Here is a 21,950-nt window from a genome sequence, read left to right as displayed (position 1 = left end):
TCGATGTGGGTGATTTTACAACCATTGATCCCATCTGACACGGGTCTTAAAAAAACTTTGCCATATAGTGTTGAAGGGAGGGAGGGAGGCACTTATTTTATGCTGTGACAACTCTCATATGCTCTGGCATCTATCCCGGGGGGTGGGTGCAAGTATGAAATTTGAAGGCTTACCCTAACCTTAGACCATATACTAGCGCATGACCTTCAAAATCTATCTAAATGTATAAAATTTAGAAATGTTTTTAAATTAGTGGCCTTCTTTTTGCAACCCTATTTTTTTAAGAGGTATTTTGAAGAAGGTTTGAAGGGCTTGAAGGCGTGGCATCTCCAGGTTGCTGATGTGGCAACTTGGAAAGGACGGTTCCCGCCTGCCCTTTTCTAAACGAAAATTTATCATCTAGTGTTGTCTAGTCGTTTGCAAAATGCTCCTCCATAGCCAAATCGATTTTTTGGCCCCTATGGCGGCAGTCGCAGGCAAACCCTAGCTTCATCTCTTCTCAAGCTTCATCATCTTCATGCTAGCAGACACAGAAAAAACCTAGCCTACTTCCTGGCTGCACAGACACAGTCAAACCCTGGCGTCATTTCATCTGGTAAACCCGCGCCTCACCTCTTCTCAAGCCCTGGCCATGGCAGCCTCTTCTTTTCAGGAAAACCCTATATTCTCCTTTTCCGGAAAACCCTAGCCTCACAAACATCATCGATTATAATGGCCATGTCAGTTGACACAGGCAATGTTCTCAGCGTGCCGCGGAAACGCTGGCTTCGGTGCTTCATTCTCCATATCCTCATTTCCTCGATCCTCTGGCTTTTTCTCGGGTCCAATATCTCCAGTTTCTGCTTCTGGTCTTGCGATGGCAGCGTTGAGCTCCCGTTCTCTCAGAGGTTTGTGAGATTTTTAGGCTTTGTGGCTTCCCAGATCGTTTTTCTGTTAGGAGAGGCGGTGGTGACTCACCCTGAGGACAAGGATGCGGCTTCTGCGGCAGACATTTTCTTTGGTGTGTTGAAGCTGGCTTGGAGAGCAATCGCGGGAGCGTCCCTCAACCGAGATATCGCACAGGATGCCGCTGTTCTGGCCAGGAAGCTCCAGACAAGCAGAGATCGTGCCTTGTTTGTGTTCTTTTGTGCCATCTCTGGCTCCCTTTCCATTGTCTCGCTTACATGGAGCTCTCGATCCCGGCTCATTGCCATGGAGGAAGCTTGCCGTGGAGCAGCCTTGGGACTTTCGTACGCTTTTTTGCACCTGTACTGGAGGAGGATGATCTTAACGTTTCCTGTTATCCAGGTACGTATTTATTCATCTAGATTTTCTGTAGTTGAGCTGCACTGACTCTTATCTGTACATTTTCTGTTTCAAAGGCTTCCATAGGTGTATTTTTAAAGAGTTTCTACTAGTGATTGGCCCATTTTCGCTGCTGCCACAACGTAGTATTGTACTACGATTGTGGAGTTCATGTTGTTGCAACAACTCTTAGCAACATGGTTGGACACGGCTGGATTGTTACGGCAAGGTTTATGTTCATGTGCTTCTGAGAAGTGGCTTTCAGCAGCATGATCAACCTGCACTGACTATTATGTGTCAGCTAGATTCTCCACTGTTGACATGCACTGAGTATTATGTGCCAGCAGCTGTGCATTTTCCATTTTTTGTAGCCTTATATGGGTTTTCTGTGATTTAGTATCGATCTTTAGGGTTTTTTTTTTTCTGCTATGTCTGCAACATTCATGCTGTTGCGTTAGTTCTCGGCAGCATGATTGACAGGGAAGATAGCTGTACTATTATTGCAAGGTTAATGTTGTCGTTCTGCCAAACGCAATGGCTCTCAGCTGCATGACGGTTAGTGAATATGGCTGCCTGTCTCATTTACTTGTGAAAATTTGAGTCAACAAAATATTTGGCATGTATTCACTGGACTGTCATTTATATATGTCTTGGTACATGCTGATGTTTTGGAATTTATAGCAGTTCATGATGTGGAAATCTAAGGCCACACGATATTCTCGAATCAAAACTTTCATCCCGGATACAGTTCGGTCTCACGCTTCTGCATCTGCTGCCTTGGCAAGTCTGACTACATATAGTCACTTGCCACATGGGTAGGAGTGTTTGTACTAAGTAAAATTGTGAGTAGAGCCGTTGTCACATAAAAAAATTTGCATGCTATGGTCGCCCACACATCCCTCAACTTTGAGGAAATCATGCAGACCAAAACCATACTTTTCTATGTGACAGCCCTAGCAACTACTTCAACCCAAATGACGAATTTCAATAGGCGAAATCAAAGAGTTACCCTTGCAATTTAATCGAAGTCTTATTGCCCGAAGCATACTTCATTGGATAGTCTGATTGATGATGGTCGGGTTGATTGCATGTAACATGCTAACTATGTGTAAGCGTAATTATTGATGATTAACTCTAAGCTACATAGATTAACGCTAATCACATGCACAATGACGGCACAGGGAAGTAGGAAGAAGTAAAAGAGAGTTCAAGGATGGAGCTCAAAAACATTATTTTTATGAAGTTAATGGTGCTAGTGATTGAGTCGGTAGGTGAATTTGGGGCCACTTGGGTCACATCGCCCATAACGGGGTATTCATCGGGCCCTCCGCTCGAATCTTCGGCTCATCTATTCCTAAGACTCCTTGCTCGAGGTAGTCTCAATTGAAGCATGCCTTCTTACTTCATAAGAACTTTGTGGAGTGTTGGTGGTCCGATGGTCCAATTCATGAGATCGAAGGTTGGATTTGAAGAAGTATGGTTTTCACTATATTTTGGTAGATTGTTGTTACCAACAATAATCCTTGAGTGATTTCTCTAAAAAGATTAGTCTTTTCTTGATTTTGGATTCAATTAGTAGGGTAGTACACGTGGGTTGAAGCCTAGGTTCACATTGACAAATTTTGGAAAAAACGATTTTAACCATTGTGAGAAAAGGTTTTTTGCGACACTTACCTCATCCTCCTCCATATGGCATTCAAAGTGAAATACTCGAACTACGAATGTTTCCACCACCTCGAAAAATTGTTGGACCTTAGCTATTGGTGCAGTTGGCTCTGCGGATTTGGATATTTGCACCTCTTGGTTGATCTCATCCTAAGTTGTCCTTGGTGTAATGTCAATATCCCTTTGTACTTGGTCTTCGACTGCGGCACTCTTATCAAGTTCTCTTGCTTGTGCAACCACTATTTCGTTAATTGTACTTGGCCCACATAAGTTACCAGCAGCTCCAATGTCATGTGCAAAACATGTGTAGGCTCATTCCAGGGCTATTTCTTGAAGGGCGGTAGATAAAGAACTAGTTTTGGAACCAAACTTTGGAGCGATGGCAGCTAGGCATGGGTAGGAAGATTGTGAGATCACCCAGGAAGCCGTGAGCCAGCGTTTATGGAGGCATATCTATGTCGGTTGATGCAACAAGTGGGAAATTTGTCCAGGGGACCTGGCCGACAGCAGGTCGGCTAGCCCACATGTGTTTTCTAGGCCTACAAATAGCAATTTCTTCTCTTCATTAAATCCCTCCTTGGGATTGGGTCATAGATTAGCATTAGACTAGGTATTTCTATCTTTTGATGAGGCAATCTATGGCTGCAAGACTTGTACTTCATTTTTGTACATTATGAATATATTGAATATTGTGCTTATTCTTTCTATCTTTAGCGGTGCATTTGCCATATCAACTTCTTATTTGTTGCACTAATTCTTTCTATTTGCTACTTCTCGTAGTGCTAGGCTTCATTATGGCTGAGTCTGGCCTGCATCTCCCGAGGTTTGACAGAAACTCAGTACGAAGGGCTTTGTGTGAATATATGCTCTTATGTGTGTGCGTGGTGCGTGAGAGCATATCTAAAAACAGAGTTCTACACCCACTATTGGACACTGATGATGTTAGTGGGGATGTCGTAGTATCTAGTCCATACTATGCATAATGGAGTTGATAGTTATATAGTCTTGTGGGTTGACTACTGTTAGATATCCGTAACGCCACTACGGGCGTTACCACGAGAGGGGACGGCCTCTGGCTCACCACCCAGCCATAGAGGAAGAATGAGGATTGTCCCTCATCCCCCAGGCTATATAGTGTGTGGCCTGCCGTCCACACTAGCCTGGCCGCCCATGACTCCGCATGGGCGTCCTCTCCCACTGAACCCCGGATATGGCCATCCGGTCTGCCGTCGGTCACAGGCATTACAGCCTACGTGACATTACCCCCCCCTTAAGAAGAGTTTTCGTCGTCGAAAACAAACTGGGGAAACCTTTTGGAAATTGCACTACGGCGTTCCCAGGTAGCTACCTCCTCATCCCTATCTGTCCATTTAACAAGTACCTCCTGGTACACTTTATGTCGGGTCTGTCTATCACGATACTGTAGAATCTTTTCAGGTTCATGTGGTATCTTTGGTGGCTCTATCAAGTCCACCAAAATCTCTAGAGAAACTGCGTTCTCTAACCCGTGAACTGATTTCTTCAGTTTACTGACATGGAAGACAGGATGGACTTGAGAACTCTCCGGTAACTCAAGTTTATATGCTACGTCCCCAATCTTCTTAAGGATTTTAAAAGGACCACAATATCTCGGAGAAAGTTTATCACACTTTCTCGTTTTCATGGTTTCTGACTGCGCAGGAACCTTGAGGAATACAAAGTCACCTTTTGCAAAGGTCACCTTTCTTCGTCCTTTATCCGCATAAGTTTTAGCGTGATCCTGAGCGCTATGAATGCTCTCACGTGCGGCTTTGAGCATATCATTCATATCTTGAAGGAAATCCTTGACAGATTGAATCTTCTCCTTTTCTAGGCCTACAACCATTGGAGATCGCGGCTGGAATCCATACATTAACATGAATGGTGTAAATCCAGTCGTTGAGTGTTTGGAGCTGTTATAGGCAAACTCCAGTAAGGGTAAGTACTCTTCCCAATTAGATTGCTTCTTACTAACATAAGAACGCAACATATCCTCTAGAATTTGGTTAACTCTTTCAGTTTGACCATCAGACTCCGGATGATCTGCCGTACTCATACTCAGAGTAGTATCCAGCTTTTTGAAGACTTCCCTCCAAAAATGACTGTTGAACTTTCTATCTCTATCCGACACTATATCTGCGGGCAGGCCATATAGCTTGTAGAGATGTTCAATAAAGAGTTTTGCCAACTCTGGCGTTTTAACAGTTTTCTTCGTGGCAATAAACTTTGCCATTTTAGTTAACCTGTCCACTACCACCCACACCGAGTCATTCCCTCGACTCGTCTTGGGTAAACCAGTAATGAAATCCATGGAAATGCTTTCCCATTTCCCTTGAGGAATCTCCAGCGGATGGAGTAGTCCTCCAACCTTAAGACGTTCATGTTTATTGACCTGGCACTTATTGCATTTCAGCACATAAGTCTGGACGTCCTTAAACAAACTAGGCCAATAAAACTGTCTTTTTACTAGTGCATAGGTCTTCTGAATCCCGAGATGACCTGCACTTGGACTATCATGACTTTCTTTAAGAATTTGGGCCCGAAAGTCACCAATAGTTGGTATACATATTCTACCCTTGTAGAGTAAGTACCCGTCGTCAATGGAGTAATTAGCATATTTCTCCCCCCGACGAAGTTTATCACTCCCCTTTGAAGCCGTGGCAGTCAAAGGTGATGAAGGGCCTAAGTCAGGACTCTCCGGTTCCAAACTATACCCAGAAGACACGGCTAGTCTCTCCGGACTAACTCTCGCTTCCCTTTCCGTTGCACCTTCGGCCAGTCTCTCCGGACTAGCAATACGTGCCAACGAGGGAGCTGGTCGCGTCTGTGAAGAAGTGCGTACGCGTACAGCGCGCCAGACCTCTGTAAAAGATGGATCGTGCTCACATAAACCACGTAGGGACTTCAAGAAATCATTCTTGAAGACTGTGAAACTAAGTTCATTAATCTGTGGCATGCGACTAAGTGCATCTGCCACCACGTTATACTTACCTTTCTGGTAACGTATCTGAAGGTCAAACTCCTGTAGAATCTCCGCCCACCGAGCTTTTCTACCCTTCAGTTCATTTTGACTTGAAAGCCATTTCAGACTTTCATGGTCCGTCCGGACCTCAAAAGTGGCACCATATAAATAGTGTCTCCACTTTTTCAGTGCATGAACTATCGCTAGTAACTCTCGCTCGTAAGCCGAGTAGTTACGCTGCGCACGATCTAACTTTTTACTTTCAAATGCAATTGGGCGTCCCCTTTGCATAAGTACGGCCCCAATGGCCTCATTACTAGCGTCTGTTTCCAAAACAAACGGCTCATTTGGATCGACAATTGTCAAAACAGGTGCAGCTGCTACGGTCACCTTGAGCTTGTCAAAGCTCTTCTGTTGGGCGTTCCCCCAACTAATGTTTTTTGTTTTTGACCGTAACTGGTCAGTCAACGGGACTGCGATCTTCGCATAGTCCTTCACATACTGTCGGTAGAACCCCGACATGCCAAGAAAAATCTGCAGTTCCTCGAGATTCTTCGGCGCTGGCCATTTAAGAATAGCCTCTACTTTTTCTGGCTCCATCCGCATACCATCGGCGGATATAATATGGCCAAGGTAGTGAATTTTTGTTTCAAAAAATTCACATTTGCTTTTCTTCGCAAATAATTTGTGCTCTCGCAACAACTCGAACACTAGACGCAAATGCTCTATGTGTTCTTTCTGTGTCTTACTGTACACAAGAATATCATCTAGGAAAACTACTACGAATTTTCCTAGATATGGACGTAAAATACTGTCCATTAGCGTCATAAACGTCGCTGGAGCATTGGTTAGCCCAAATGGCATAACCAAAAACTCAAAATGCCCGAAACGGGTCCTAAATGCTGTCTTCGCAACATCTTCTTGTTTAATTCTAACCTGATGATACCCAGATCTCAGGTCTATTTTCGTGAAGTATCTCGATCCATAGAGTTGATCAAACAACTCATCCATGCGTGGCATCGGATACTTGTTCTTAATCGTTATCTGATTAAGAGCCCTATAGTCTATGCACATCCGCATAGATCCGTCTTTCTTCTTTACCAGAAGAATAGGCGATGCCCACGGACTTGAACTAGGCCGAATAAAGCCTTTGTTCAAATATTCCGTTAATTGTTTTTCCACCTCCTGTGCCTCTGAGTGGCTTAATCTATAAGCAGGTTTGCTTATAGGTTTTGATCCTGGCATAACTTCGATGCCATGGTCTACTTCTCTAGATGGTGGTAAACCATCTGGTAAATCATCAGGAAAAACATCCTGAAATTCCTCTAATAAATTCGTTAAAGTATCTACGTACTTTTTCTTTAATGTCTCATTCACCTTGGATTTTTCTTGTTTGAATCACATGCATGCCAAACAGGGTTTTCAAACAATGGGTCTCGTCCAAGGTTATTTTGTTTTTCTTGTTTGTCTACGCAAACATCATTTATCGTTTCATCTACGGAAACAGAATTCAAAAGAGGGTAACAAGCATATACCTCTGCTATCTGGTCTCTGCGGACCGCTGTACACAGCTCCATGGAGGAAATAAGTGGTGTGGCAGGGACAGTACGGTCGCCCTGCAGGGTGATGACGCTACCTCCATGCTCAAAACATAGCGTATTATGTAAGTAATTCCGAGCTAGACTAGGGCCCAAGCCATACAGCCACTCCCTGCCTAGATATACGTCTGCTCTGGCTAAGTGCATGACTTGAAAGTCAAGCGGAGCTTCGTAGTCCTGCATAGATAATGGGATCCCCAATACTACGGTATTCCATACCGTTTTGTCATATCCGTTGGCTAGGCCAACAGTATACTCATGATCACTGCGGGTCTCAGTCAATCCCAATTTCTTGACTAACGAGTAGTTCAAGAAGTTGTGACTAGCTCCATCATCAATAAAAACTGTGACTCTACGGCCACCTATGGTGCCATACATGCGTACCTACAGTAGGCTGCCACATCGCTGGTGTCACTGAACAAGCGTGATGCTCATCACAATGACACACTGTCACCTCTCTGAACTCTGCGGAACTGAGAGGGAGTCTCTGCACTGTATGCAACTACCTAGAAGATTTACCATCTTTTTTGGGCTCGTTGCCACTCGTGCTGGCTTTAGGTTTTGGACACTCAGCCTTCGTGTGTCCTACTTCATTGCAATTAAAGCAGCGATTTTCCTTTCGCGCTTTAATATATTGCTCTTTCTTTTGGTTTTCGGTGTCTCTTTTCTTCCTGGATGGTCGTGGTTTTTTAGACCAATGACCACCCTGTCCTTCTTGGTCCGTCCTATCCCCTTGTTTGTCACTGCGGAACCCTTTTCTTTTGAGGCCTGACCTCCTCTTTTCACTACCCTCGGCCCTGCTAGAACCACCACGCGCACTACGGCGCTTGATGTCATCGAATATCTGTGCATATTGAATTGCCTCTGCTAAGTCTTTAGGTTGTAGGGGTTCTACGTACTCAAGGTAATCATCTTTGAGGCCTCTCTTAAAGCCTCGCAATGTCTGGAATGCATCGATTCCCTTTAATTTGAGTACTATCTCCCTGTAGTTTGAGATGTACTGAGTTAGGGATTTGTTCTCCATCGAGCACTTGTCCCATAACTCCCAGCTTCTCTCTGCCTCATTAACAGGCAAAAATTCTTTTCGAAACATTGTTTCAAGTTCCGTCCAAGTGGCAGGGCGAGTTGTCAAACTCATCCACCACTTGTACGCTTTGGCGGTTAATGAGAGGCTAGCCTCTACGGGCTGTATACGGCTAGGCTGCTGTCGCAGCGCGTGCAAATCTGACCACTTCGCTAGAAACATATTGACTGAGTCCTTGTTTCTCTCCTTTTCCTCGCCACCAAAACTAGGCGGCTTTAAGTCTTTTAACAACGACGAAGCTGTCGCTACGGACGGCCCCGCAGGCGCATTGGCCTGTACTCCTGCAACCACTGGCGAGGCTACGCTCACCCGTGCCGCAGGAGCTCGGCTACCACGAGGAGTCGGAGTATTAGCCGAGGCGGCGGTCAGTGCATCTAACCGTGTGGAGATGCTCTGTAGCATCGTGACTAAATCAGCCTGGACTTTACCCATAGTGTTCAATTTGGCATTAAGATATTTAAACAGTCCACTAGAGAGCTCCGTCTCTGTCAGGACATCAGCAGGGTCCAATAGGTCATAGTCATCGTCGTCATAATCCAAGAGGTCCTCCTCGGTCCCCTCCGCGACGTCAGTGTTCATGTCCTCTGGCTCATCGGCCAGAAAGGGGTCATCAGCCAATGCGGCCGCTGCTGCGGGCTCGCTGGGTCCTAAGACGGGGTCAATAGACGAGGAGGGCGCTGGCGAATCACGAGTGATCGATAAGCGCGCTCCGGACCGAACAACGGTCGGGCGTGTACGGCCTGACAATTCGGTCGGGGTTAAACCCGCGATCGAGGACAAGAGACTGGAAAAACCTAGAGAAGTAGAAGGCGGTGGGGACACACTACGCCTAGCAGACATTTTTAATTCTTGCAAAAAATAATGCGAGAACTCGGAAATTACTAAAAAACGCTAATAAAAATGAGCAATGGTGGAGAGAGATTAATAGTCACCCCCCTTTACGGTCGCCTGTCGATTTGTTGCGTTGCGAGCCTCTACAAGGACGCTTCCGGGATGCTCCGATCCACGAGAAAATGCCTGCAACTCATAACAAAAATTAAAATGATCGAGAGGTGCCTTGCCGGGATTATTTCTTGCGGGGATGATTCTCCTCCCCAGCCGAGAGAGAGTGTTTCCTTGAATTTTCTGATTTTTAATTTTCAAGGAATGAATAATGAAAATTAAATTTAAAAAAATATTTTTTAAATCTTTTTTTTTTTGGTTGTCTCTGGCCGCTGGTGGGCGTCTGTCGCCGGCTGCTCTGATTTGGTTGGCCGCCACCCCTGGCTGGCCGTCGTTGACTGGCCGGCGCCGCCGCCTGGCTGGCCGCCGCTGGTTGGCCGGCGGCGCCGCCGCCGCCCATGGTTGGCCGCCGCTGGCTGGCCGCCTGGGCCTGGCTGGCTTGGGCGCTTGGGCTGGCCGCCTAAGCCATTGCGTGGAGGGGCTGGCCGCCTAAGCCATTACTCCTGCAGCCACCCAAGCTCGCTCACCTCCACACGCCCCCACTTCAACGGGTTTCTTCTTTACGCAAGGCGCCCCCAGTTGAACGTGTACGCCTCTTCGCTCACGCAAGTCGGCGCTATAGCAGGGCTCTGCGTGGTTATTCTCCACGCAGAGTTGTCAGTTTCAGCTACTAGGCGGCATTGGGCTTGCTTGCTTCAGCAAGGAAAGGCCCCCCTTTGCACAACAGCGCCAAGCCCCCCTTTTGCACAACAGCATTACGAGAGGTAGGGGGCTGCTGTTCGCCCCCCCCCCCCTCCCCCCACACACATCATAATCGTATCTCGTGGGACTCAATTGCTAGCAAAGCTTTGAAACGCCATAGCCACGGCGCATTGAAAGCAGACAAAGAAAGGTTGAGAGGTGCGAGCTGAGAATGTTCGCCCCCCCCTTCATTAACGTATACGTGGGACTGGCCGGGCTGGTTTTCGCCGCCCCACCCCCACACACACAGGTTTCGTGGGGTTGGTCTGCGCCTCCCCCACCTCGACACACAGGCTTTTTCTTTTGAAAACCTTCAACGCAGAGTTTTTCAAAGCGATTCAACGCAGAAAAAAAAATGAAAACAAACAAATTTTGCTTACCTCGATGCTGTGTGTGACGGGAAGAGAGAATGAGAGAGAGAGAGAGAAAGAGTTCTTCCCTTCAAAAGTCTTGGCCCTCCTTCCTCCACACATTCCCTTGTGGAGATAAGGGTGAGGAGATTGTGGATGAAAACCATCGAGTGGGCTCCGGTCCCCCGTTCGCGCGCGGACTCTCACGATCCCTTCGAACCATGCTTTGATACCAGTGTTAGATATCCATAACGCCACTACGGGCGTTACCACGAGAGGGGACGGCCTCTGGCTCACCACCCAGCCATAGAGGAAGAATGAGGATTGCCCCTCATCCCCCAGGCTATATAGTGTGTGGCCTGCCGTCCACACTAGCCTGGCCGCCCATGACTCCGCATGGGCGTCCTCTCCCATTGAACCCCGGATATGGCCATCCGGTCTGCCGTCGGTCACAGGCATTACAGCCTACGTGACAACTACCATGAGTATATAACATGCACGTTCCTAAAAGGTGAAATTGGGCATGTTCTTGGATTCATCTGGGTATATAATTCAGCTGTATTAGCGGACATGCAGATTTCACATTATGAAGTTTTCGTCCAAGTTGCGGCCAGTTGATATTGTGCTTATTCTTTCTATCTTTAGTGGTGCATTTGTCCTATCAACTACTTATTTGTTGTACTAATTCTTTCTATTTGCTACTTCCCCTAGTGCTAGGCTTCATTATGGCTGAGTCTGGTTTGCATCTCTGGAGGTTTGACAGAAATTCAATACAAAGGGCTTTGTGTGAATATATACTCTTATGTGTGTGTGTGTGGAGTGCGTGTGTGTGCATATCTTGATACAGAGTTCTACACCCACTATTGGGCACTGATGACGTTAGTGGGGATGTCGTAGTATCTAGTCCATGCTATGCATAATGGAGTTGATAGTTACACAGTCTTGTCGGTTGACTACTGTGACAACAAAAATTGATATCTTTTTTTCAGAATAACAATAAGGTGGAAACTTGTGAGAGAATCTTACAAGGTTCACAATGTGATGCAGTAGTTAGCCATGGAGACATGGGAACCGAGAAGCGTGATGGAGAAGCTGGCAGCGGGAGATGGCTTTTGGCGGCTAATCTCGTTGTGGATGTGAGTATGAGTGGAGTGAATCATTGTAAAATACCATGTGTATGAATTATAAATATCTTGGTATGGGAATGGAGTGGTTTGAGAGTGAAATATTATTGGATTGTATTGGGAAGATAGAAATGAGTTATGTATTTAGGGTGGGCCAAATGTCTACATGGACTTAATAAGATACTTAAATAATATGGAGACCACATGCCAAGCATATGAAAGGCATTTGGAGGAGTGTGGAGAAGTGTGGGATCAAGAGGAATCCTTCTAGAATATGGAGGATGTTGACATGTGGAAAAGAGGGGGTCCCTATGGGCTCCATGTGAGAGGACTCTTGAATTTTTCAATTTTAAAAGATTAATGAGCATCTTTAGATGGGACACTTGACAAAATGTGCCCAAAAGAACAATTGATGGTTATCCATGTTCTTATGTCACCAGGGGTGAAGGAATCTATTGGTTGGAAATTTAATAGGGTGAGTTTCTCTATAAAAGAGGCCTCTCTCCTCCCTCTCAAGCACCTCAATTTTTTTTCTCCTTGTAGCTATGCCATAGCCTTGTATCCAGCTCCTCGTATGCTTTTTCATCTCCCCTAAGCATTAGGCTTTCCTACTCTTGTAGTCCTCTTCAATTGGAAGTCTCTTTTGCTTCATGAATCAAGCTTTTGCTTCCTTTCTTTATCTTTTCCCTCTTCGCTTCAGAACTTAGTGTGTCCACATGAGTAACTTGCTTCTAGATCTGTTATAAGAAGATCCTCTCCTCCCTTGGGCGACCTCAATCCACCATTCATCTTGGAAGTTACTTCTCTAGTGAGAGAAATCGTTGCCTCTTGCCATAGCTGCAGGCGGATATAGACAGTTTTGGTACTGTTTACTAAAATAGTCATAACTTTGTGCTTGTTTCTTTGTTTTTGATGAAACTTATATCAAAATCTTTGTTTTTTCAAGCTCTATCCATTGATGTTTTCAATACTCTGTTTTGAGCAGCACATAAAAAGTTATGGTTGTCTGATCAGAGCAAACTGTGTATTTGGGACAGTTTTGACACTTCTCACTAAAACAGTCATAACTTTGTGCTCGCTTTTCCGATTTCCATGAAACTTATATCAAAATCTTTGTTTTTTCAAGCTCTATCCATTGATGTTTTTGAGACTTTGTTTCGAGTAGCACCAGAAAAAGTTATAGCTGTCTGATCAGAGTTGATTATTCACTTTGGGAAGTTTTATTGGTTTCTTTCTTTTCTTGGAAATGATGCGGCCCAACTATCCGATCCGTCCAAATGAGCCGTATCAATATATCCCTTTCATTTCAATTCACATCGTATTGAGTCAAAAGATTTTCTTCCAGCAAAGACTTGCCCTCACTTTTGGAGCTGATCGCTTGGCTCAAATTAATGCTTCCCCTAGAGCCTTTCTTTTTTCTTCTTCTGGACTACAATCTTACCTTCGATGTCTACGTATTTGTTTTGATCTAGGGAGATAGAGGGTGAGAGTTTGTTCTCGTTGCTTTCTTTAACACCGAGACTACCTCTCTTCTTCAACATTTGGGTTTGAGACGTGACCAAAGTTAAACTCCCAACTTTGCGTCACACTACCATGAGCATATAACACGCACGTTCCTAAAAGGTGAATTTGGGCAAGTTCCTGGATTCATCTAGGTATATGAATATATTGAATATTGAGCTTTCTCTCTCTCGAATGGTATACATCAATGAAGGGGGTGTCTACAGCTCCCTGAAGAACATGCTTGGGTCTGCTTTGAAGCGAGCCAGTCACTTTGCACCCTCTCTGTGGTGAAATTGAGCTCTGATCTCTGTCATCTCTCTCTGGTATAGGCATGGTGTCCGAAAGCCAGGTGTCCTCTGTCTCCTGCGGGCTCTGAGTGTCTTTGCTCTCTGGAGAGTAATTCCCTGCTATGTAGGGGTTGGGAGTGGGGTGGATCTCTGAAAAAATGTAGTAATCTGTCTGTCGTCCCCCCTCTGGAGCTGTCTGAGCTTGTAATGATGTCTCTCTGTGACGCTGTATGTCTAGAATGAATATCCCCAGTATGCGCTGGTCTGCTGCCTCAAAGATTTGGCGTAGGGAATGTGGCTCTCTGAATCAAATGGGATATCTCTCTCTGATGGCTGTATATGCTCTGCATCTGCATACATAATGCTCCTCACTCTCCACCTCCTCTCTGCACAATCTGCATATCCTCTCCTCTCGGGGGATCTGTGTTGCTCTGCCAGTCTCGGTCTCCAATCGATGTGATGAGACTCTAAGCTGACCAATAGCTACTCGGGAGCCGTGTGGTAAAAAGCCCTCCATGTATCTAGGAGAAAGCTCTCTTGAAGCCTGCTTGCCTTGATGAGCGTAAACCTGCTCACTCAGCATATAAGCTAAGCTCTTGCTCCAACACTGCACCATAGAGTTTGGCCAAACGTGGCCAACCATAACCGTCTTGTAGTTGCTCGGATCGAGCATATCCCCTGTTTTGTGGATTGGCACAATGGTGTGCATCGTCCACTCCGCAGGCAAACCCTCTGCTAGTGCCCTGTTAAACAGGTGTGCAAGAAAAGGAGCCAAAGAATCTACTGCATATATGAGATGCTCACCTTGTAGGCCCATATGGTCGGTGGCCCGTCCATGCTGTAGGCGGCGAATAGCTTCCTTTACCATCGAGTGGGTAAAGAAGCTAGCTGTGGTAGGTCGAGGCTCCTGTGGCTGAGGTATAGGTGATTGCTGTGGGGTGTGGTATAGGCCCTCTGCATATGTGTGCCATGTCTGTGGGTTTGCAATGGGTGTCGGTGTCCGGGGCTCTTTGAAGTGCTGCCATGAGATAGGGCTATCTCTACTCATGAAGAAATGGAAGATCTCTAGCTCCTGCATCTCTGCGAAGGTCTACCTGTTGCGGCGAGTAAGTCTCCTCATCTCCCTCCTCGACTCCTGCTCTGTGATGGCTCCCAAGGCTCTCTGTATGCGGAGCCGTGAGTATAGGGCTCTGCACTCGTCATCATACCATCTGTTCTGGGGCATAGTCCCAGATCTTGCAGGCTCTCCTGGAAGCTCTGTAATGCAGCCGTGTGTAGGAGTGATGCCAGCTGGGCTGTAATATTATCCATAGGTGCCAGGGGATCCATGAGTAGGAGCCCATCCTCTACTCTGCCAGTGTATATGTCTGCCATGTCATGTGTGAAGTAGATGGTAGTGTGTGGCGTCGGTATGTGGGGGGCTGCTGGGGTCCGGCTAGTGAAAATGCCAAGTATGTATGATCTGCCCCAATAGGACGAGGTGGGATGGAGAATGAGGTGACAAGCTGTGATGCCTCCAAAGATCCCATAATGTAGTCCACCACCGTGCCTCCGGTCTGTGCATGACCCCCATGTGGGAAGCATGTCAGCCCTCCTGATCTCGGCCACTGTAGCATCCCGTTATAAATAATGAGACGATGCCTGGCTCCCAACTCTAGTAAGTGGTCCCCAAATGTCCTCTGTCTGGTCCAGTGTCCTCTAATGCCCGACTAGCCCCTATCTCCTCTGGATCCACAGGGTGGAGGATCTCCATGTCATCATAGTCATACACCTCATATTGTCTGCTCTGTGTGGGCATTGAAGTCACCCGTAAGAAATACTTCCCCTAGTGTAGAATAATGCATAATCTCCTCTGACAGACAAGTGTATGGCGAGGCTCCTGTCTCCTCCTCCTGTGGCATGTCCTCTGTAATGACATAGGAGGATCCTGATGGAGGAAAGTAACATAGGGCTATGTATATAACCCTGTTCTGTGAGAGTTGTAAGCTGATCCACATGTATCTGGCCTCTAGATCCTGTGCTACCACTCTCAGTCTCCCCTGTAGCTCCCGTTTGAATAGAACTGCTACTCCCCCCGACTCTCTCGAGGTACCCTGGCGTGTGGTCCTCCTGTATGCTGACTCCCATTGGAATCCTTCTACTCGAGGTACAAGATGGAGCTCCATCACCTCCCCCACTCATTGTACTTATTGCACACCCAGATTCAGTTTTTTTAGTTCAGTACTTTTTCATTTTGTTGGGTTGACAGAGGATACTCCACACAGGTACACTGATTTGTCTCATAGGCCGAGTTCGGTCTTTTGGAAGACGTTAATAAATTCTTTCTTTCTTTCTCTCTTCTCTATTGTCTGTATGCGTTTTGTATCAAGCATGTTCCATGATGGTGTTTAGGGCTGAAAGAAGACTCCCAGACATAGTCACAAGGGACGGGGGACGGTAACGGGGGACGGGGACGGCCATTAGTAGGGAACGGGGACGGGGGAGGGAACGACACTCAAAAAATACTTAAAAAAAAAGTTTTTCTACTCCACTTATTCTACTGTGGAAGTTCATTAAAACGAGGACAAATTTACACTAAAATGGTAAGCTTTTGAGTCATATTAACAACGCCAATCAAAGAGTGAAGGCGTTGACTGTTGATTGTATTAATAATTAAGTAGATACAAAATGAGTCACGACTCAAGAGTCAAGACTAAGCCTCAAGGAGGCAGAATACATGGAAGGGCTCAAATGAGTCAATGACAAAAAGTGCTAAAGCCTAGAGGCTAGAGCTAAGTAGTAAGGCCCATGAATCATGATCCATGAATGATCATCCACATGAAGTGCTCGCCTCATGGTCATGGGAGCTTGTGCCAAAGGAGCATCAAGCTTAACCTCACTCTCATCCTCACTGGCATGCTGCTGCTGCACCTCATCCTCTTGTTGCTCTTCTTGTTGACTCATCTCCCACTCGGTGAAGGAATCTTCCTTCTTGGTCACGCTCTTGCAAAGCATTCGTAAGTTCGCGTTAATGAAGGCAAGGTCATTGGCACGCTCTACCCTGAGTCGGTTTCTCTTCCTAGAGACAATGTGGTTGTAGGTGCTCCAAAGTTGCTCCAAGCAAGAGGAGCTGACGGCCTGGCTAAGAATGCGGATGGCAAGCTGCGAAAGCTTCAGTCCATCCGAACCAAAGTCCTCCCACCATAAAGCAGCACCAACTTTGGAGCGGTCAATCTGTGCATCATGACAGCCATAGGAGCCATGAAATGACCTATACATGGAAAGTTGGTCCTTGATCTTGCGCCTAACCAGTGCATCAGGCACAAGACGGTCCAAGATGATCCTCCATCTAGCGCTCACCTCCCGGTCGTTCTCTTGCTTGTTGCCTTGGAATTTTGGGTTCACCACATAAGCTGTTGCATGCAATGGAGAGTAGTAGGAATTCCTCCTTCCTAGACACAAGGCATGGATATCCTCGTATTTATCTTCGTCAGGTACAAAGTCTTTCAACTTCTCTATCATGCAATCCATGGCCTCGTAGACCTTGTCTATGCATGGTTGCATAGCGTCTACAATCCTCAATAGGTGGACTATGGGCCTCACCATAGCATCTGTGGTCTTCACATGCTCCCACCAAGAGGCGTCATCCACCCGTAACCTACACTCTTGGCCAGTGTTTGTAAGGGACTCTTGCATGTCGACAAACTCGTCGCTAAGTGTCATGTGCACAGTGTGTATCTATCGTGTGCTACATGCACGCAAGACTAGCTTCGAGGTTTGGGGAAGCTTGGAGCTAGGTAGACTGATTGGCGAGCTGAGTTAGGGATAGACTAACGGGCAAGCACCCAAGTATGGACGAGCGGGTGCCCAAGTGTGGATGCCCGATGACCGGCCAAGAGCCTATAAAAGGGTGGCCAAGGTTAGTCATTAGTCATATAGAGTCTCGCGTGATTTGTGAGAGCTCTATGATCTGGAGCTTGGATCTAGTGCAGACGTGCACCTGCTTTACGCAGCCGAGGCCGGCAATAATCTCGAGGCTTGCGAGGGTAGCTTCGTGGCGGTATGGGACGTCGCGAGGTGGAGATTGGTCGGTACGTCAACCTAGTTAGCTCAGCTCGTGGCTCGGTGGGGACAGCCAAGACTGTGGGCTTGCCCACGGTTGTCATGGTTGGGAGGTGAGTCAGGCCTGCACCCCCCTGTTGTTTGTTTGTTTGCAGGTTTCGAGTCTCGTACTAGGAGCGTTCCACGAGGAGATTCGGTGGGGAGTTGACAGTGGTATCAGAGCGTGCCTCGTGAACGAGCAAGTCGGTAGGTAGAGAAGATGAGGTCGAAGAAAGGTATGTGTTCAAGAAGCTTGCTGTTTTGTTTATGCATGCTGCTGTTTTTTCAGATAGTATGTGCTTTTTCATCAAAGAAACCCGTGATGAGGGTGTAGGTAGATGGTAGGGTTGTTTGCTTTGCAAGAAGAAGGTTGAAGGTGCTTGTGCAGTCGCATGAACGAGTCGTGTGTGAAAACAGAAAAAAAGCACGTTTTGCTTTTGGTTGAACGCGAGAGAGAGAGAGCGAAGAGAGATGTGAATGGTTTGAATCATGGCAGTGCTGGTCGTGGGCTACCGGGCGTTGCAGGCGGGCAGGCGTTGGGCATGCGTTTAAGCAGCCGTGCCTATGCAGGCGGCCACGTTGGCAGCCGGCCAGGCCTACATAGGCGGCCCTGTTGGTGGGCGTCTAGGCCTACGTAGGCAGGTGCCTAGGCCTACGCAGGCAGGTGCCTAAGCTTACACAGCCAGGTGGCCAAGCCAGGCGTAGGCTGGCGCAGGCCACCTGTGCGAACACAGGCGTCGACAGAAACGCATCTGGCAGCAACGCAGGCAACGGCGGCGTACCGGCGGCGGCGGCTCTAATTCGAGGGAGAAAAAAAATCCAGAAAAGCATTCGGCGCTTTTGTTTTTTTTTTAGATTAAACTTTTTGTTTAAAAAGAGTTTAGAGACCCCTAAGGTTCAAAGGTGTTTTTTTTAAAGAAAGCAGAATATATATATCCACATATATATATATATATATATATATATATATATATAGAGAGAGAGAGAGAGAGAGAGAGAGAGAGAGAGAGAGAGAGAGAGAGAGAGAGAGGCGTCGAGAGACCCTCGATGCTCAACCCTGTACACTCTAGGATAAACGTGAGTCTTTTTGTTTTTGTATAGACTAAACTGGACCATCTTATTGTTACTACTATTTAAATGAAAGTTGAGGGTCTCTGTATGATGCAAACACAGACTATTATATAAAACACAAGCAAAAGCTCAAGTTGCTTTTGGGAAAGGTTATATAAACCCCTTGAGTGGGCTTCTTGCCACACCTCTCAAGCTCTTAACTTCTCTCGCACTTTTATTGTGCAAAGATCGAATTTTCTCTCCACTTGTCCTCTTCACGATGTCGACCCAAGAATCGGAGTTGGAGCTCCTTGTCGAACGCGAAGGCTTGCCGGCTATGGAAGATACCGATGCCGATCTTTTTGACGATTGTGTGTCAAAATCAAATTTCCAAGAGTTCAAAGTTGCTCTCGAAGCTTCTTCTTCGGAACGTCACGCACAAATTGCCGCCCAGATGCAAGTCTTGTAAAATTTCATCTTTCTCTTGATCACTATCCTCTCTACTCTTTCGGGTATGGATACCTTGGTCTCTGCTTTAGGCTCCAACATTACTCCGGAACCGTTCGGGGGCGAGCAAAAGCAGCGTACCAAGGAGATCGTGGACACTTGGCTACATAAGTGGCAGGTCCATTTTCAGTTTCATCCATATGATGATGGAAAAAAGATCCAGTTAGCAGCAGGTTTCCTCTCAGGCAAAGCTTTGCTTTGGTGGAAGGAACTCAACCCTAAGCCAACAACTTGGGCACAATTCGAAGACGTCTTTAAGAAGGAATTCCTCAAGAAAGAGGATGATTATGATGTTGTTGTCCGGTTTACAGCTTTGACCATGACCTCGCAGCACCTCACTTATGAGGTCTACCTCCAGAAGTTTAGGGACTTGTAGATGAAAGCTACAAAGATGGATCCCACTACTCTTTTGGGGTTCTTCGTAGCTGGTTTACCAGACTCATACCGTTTACAGGTTAAAAGTAACAAATGCAAAACATTGGACGAGGCCATTCATTCAGCTCGTATCTATGATGATACAATGGTCTCTTCCAAGTCTAAACCCGTTACCGAGCAGGGGAACAAGCACAAAAGAAAGTTCTCCGCACCTATGGCTAACACGATTGAAGGAAAGTCTTCGGACCAATCTTCGAAGAATTCAAGTTCGACACCAGCGAAGAAGAAACGACTCTTTAAGGCTTTAAAGCTCAAGAAGGAGGGGGGATGTTTTATCTGCGAAGAAAAAGGACACATGCGTAACGAGTGCCCGAAGCAAAAGGGCGCAATGACCAACGCAGGACCCAAGCCAAAGTCAGCTAATCAATTATCTTTGACAGGTACGTCAGTTATTGTACTTGCTCGCCCTAGTACATGTTTTGATTGTCTGTTCAACTCTAAAGTTTTTGGCTTGCATGATCTTCTCCGAGTTTATGGAGAAGTGAATGGCCATAGAATTCACATTCTTCCAGACCGTGGCAGCTCACACAACTTTGTTAACTACAAACTTGTGCAGAAATTGAGTCTTGATACGACACCGAGCGATCATACCTATGAGGTACGTCTACCTACGAGAAGGCAAGTATGGGATCGAAAGGTGGAGATGCTACCAATCCGGATTTAGGACTACAAAGATACTCTGGAATGCTATGTTATGCACCTAGAAAATGTAGACTTGTTATTAGGGATTGCGTGGTTTAAGACTCTTCAAGTCCAGATAGATTGGTCTAGTCATATTTTTTCTTTTCAGCATAAGGATACCTAGTACAGTATTTTAGGTGATTGTATACATCCCTCTTCGGGACCTCTTGTAAATACAGTTGATTTTGGAAATATAATAGATTCTTCTTTGTATACCGTTTTTCATTGTGTATTAATTCCACTTTCTTCATTTCTCATACCTTCCATGGATGTCAATGAATTAAGTGTGTTCGAAAGCAAAGAATTACAGAAGATACTTGATTTGTTTCAAGATGTATTTCCTAAGGAACTGCCATCGGGTTTACCACTTGAAAGGACAGTAGATCATTGTATTGATTTGATCCCTGGTGCCCATCCTGTCAGTATTCCACCTTACAGGATGAGCCAAGCTGAGGAAGATGAGATGACTAAACAACTCGAAGATTATTTGAGGATGGGCCAGATCTGTCCAAGTAAATCACCTTTGGGTGCACCTGTGTTGCTTAGGAGAAAGAAAGACAACACCTGGAGAATGTGTATAGATTACAAGAGATTGAACAAGCTGACAATTAAGAACCGTTATCCTCTCTCTCGATCAGATGACCTGATTGACCGGTTAGCAGGAGCGACTAAACAATTGCTCGATAAACTGTCGTGCTAATTACGTAGCTGTAATAGTCTTCCGAGTCGGTAAAAATCTAGCCATTTTTGTCGAGCGATCGACCACAACCCAAATAGAATCGTGGCCTTGATGTGTTCTTGGCGATCCGACAATAAAATCCATGGAAATACTTTCCCATTTATTACTTGGGATTTGCAAAGGATGCAACAACCCAGTCTGTCTAAAGCGTTCAGCTTTATTTGCGTGACAAATTTGACACTTGAGAACATAATCTTCTACATACCCTTTCATCTTTGGCCAATAAAAAGTGTGTTTCACTAACGATAGCGTCTTGTGTATCCCAGGGTCTCCAGCGGGAGGGGCGTCGTGACACTCCTTAAGAATCTTGGACCTAATGTCCGGGATCTGTGGTACATAAATTTTGTCATTACGGAATAGTAAACCATTCCGAATCATCCACTAGCCTCCTGCAGCCTGAATGGTAGACTACTCAGCCATTGAGTCTTGGTCAATCAATGAGCTCCCGTCCTGGATCTTTTGCCAAAATGGACCAAAATAACTATCAGTCTTGTAAAGCCCTCTCAATGATTGAAATAAGTCAGTAGAAATCTCCGTGAACGACAAAGTATTCACCTCTCTAATTCGACTAAGCGCATTTGCAACACTATTCATGGATCCTTTCCGATAACGGATCTCAAAATCAAAATCTTGCATTAACTCAGCCCAACGAGCTTTCCTTCCTCTCAAATCATCCGCATCACACACATACTTGATTGACTGATGATCAGTCAATACCACAAACTTGGAGCCATATAAATAATGTCTCCAAACCATGAGAGCATGAATCACAGCATAAAGCTACTTCTCAAGGGTTGGCCAACGAGATTGAGTGTCGTCTAACTTTTTACTTTCAAAAGCAACCGGTCTATCATCTTGAAATAGAGCAGTCCCGATGGCATAGTCACTGTCACCAATTGG

General features: G+C 45.9%; 1 protein-coding gene across 1 annotated transcript in view; it reads left to right on the top strand.

Annotated features, from left to right (window-relative positions):
- The first annotated feature begins 291 nt into the window (after positions 1-291).
- Positions 292-21,950, top strand: part of LOC147623624 (nucleoporin protein Ndc1-Nup protein) — a 45,983-nt gene continuing 24,324 nt past the window's right edge. The window contains exon 1 of the mRNA XM_086820198.1: positions 292-1,287. Coding sequence (XP_086676324.1) covers positions 712-1,287 — 576 coding nt within the window. The 5' untranslated portion in view covers positions 292-711. The remainder of the gene's footprint in view (positions 1,288-21,950) is intronic.

The sequence above is a fragment of the Cibotium barometz genome, chromosome 26, assembly GCF_041138505.1.
Source record: "Cibotium barometz isolate CiBa-2024 chromosome 26, ASM4113850v1, whole genome shotgun sequence".
NCBI lineage: Eukaryota > Viridiplantae > Streptophyta > Polypodiopsida > Cyatheales > Cibotiaceae > Cibotium > Cibotium barometz.
Note: the sequence above shows the minus strand (reverse complement) of the source record. Positions and strands in the feature narration are given on the sequence as shown.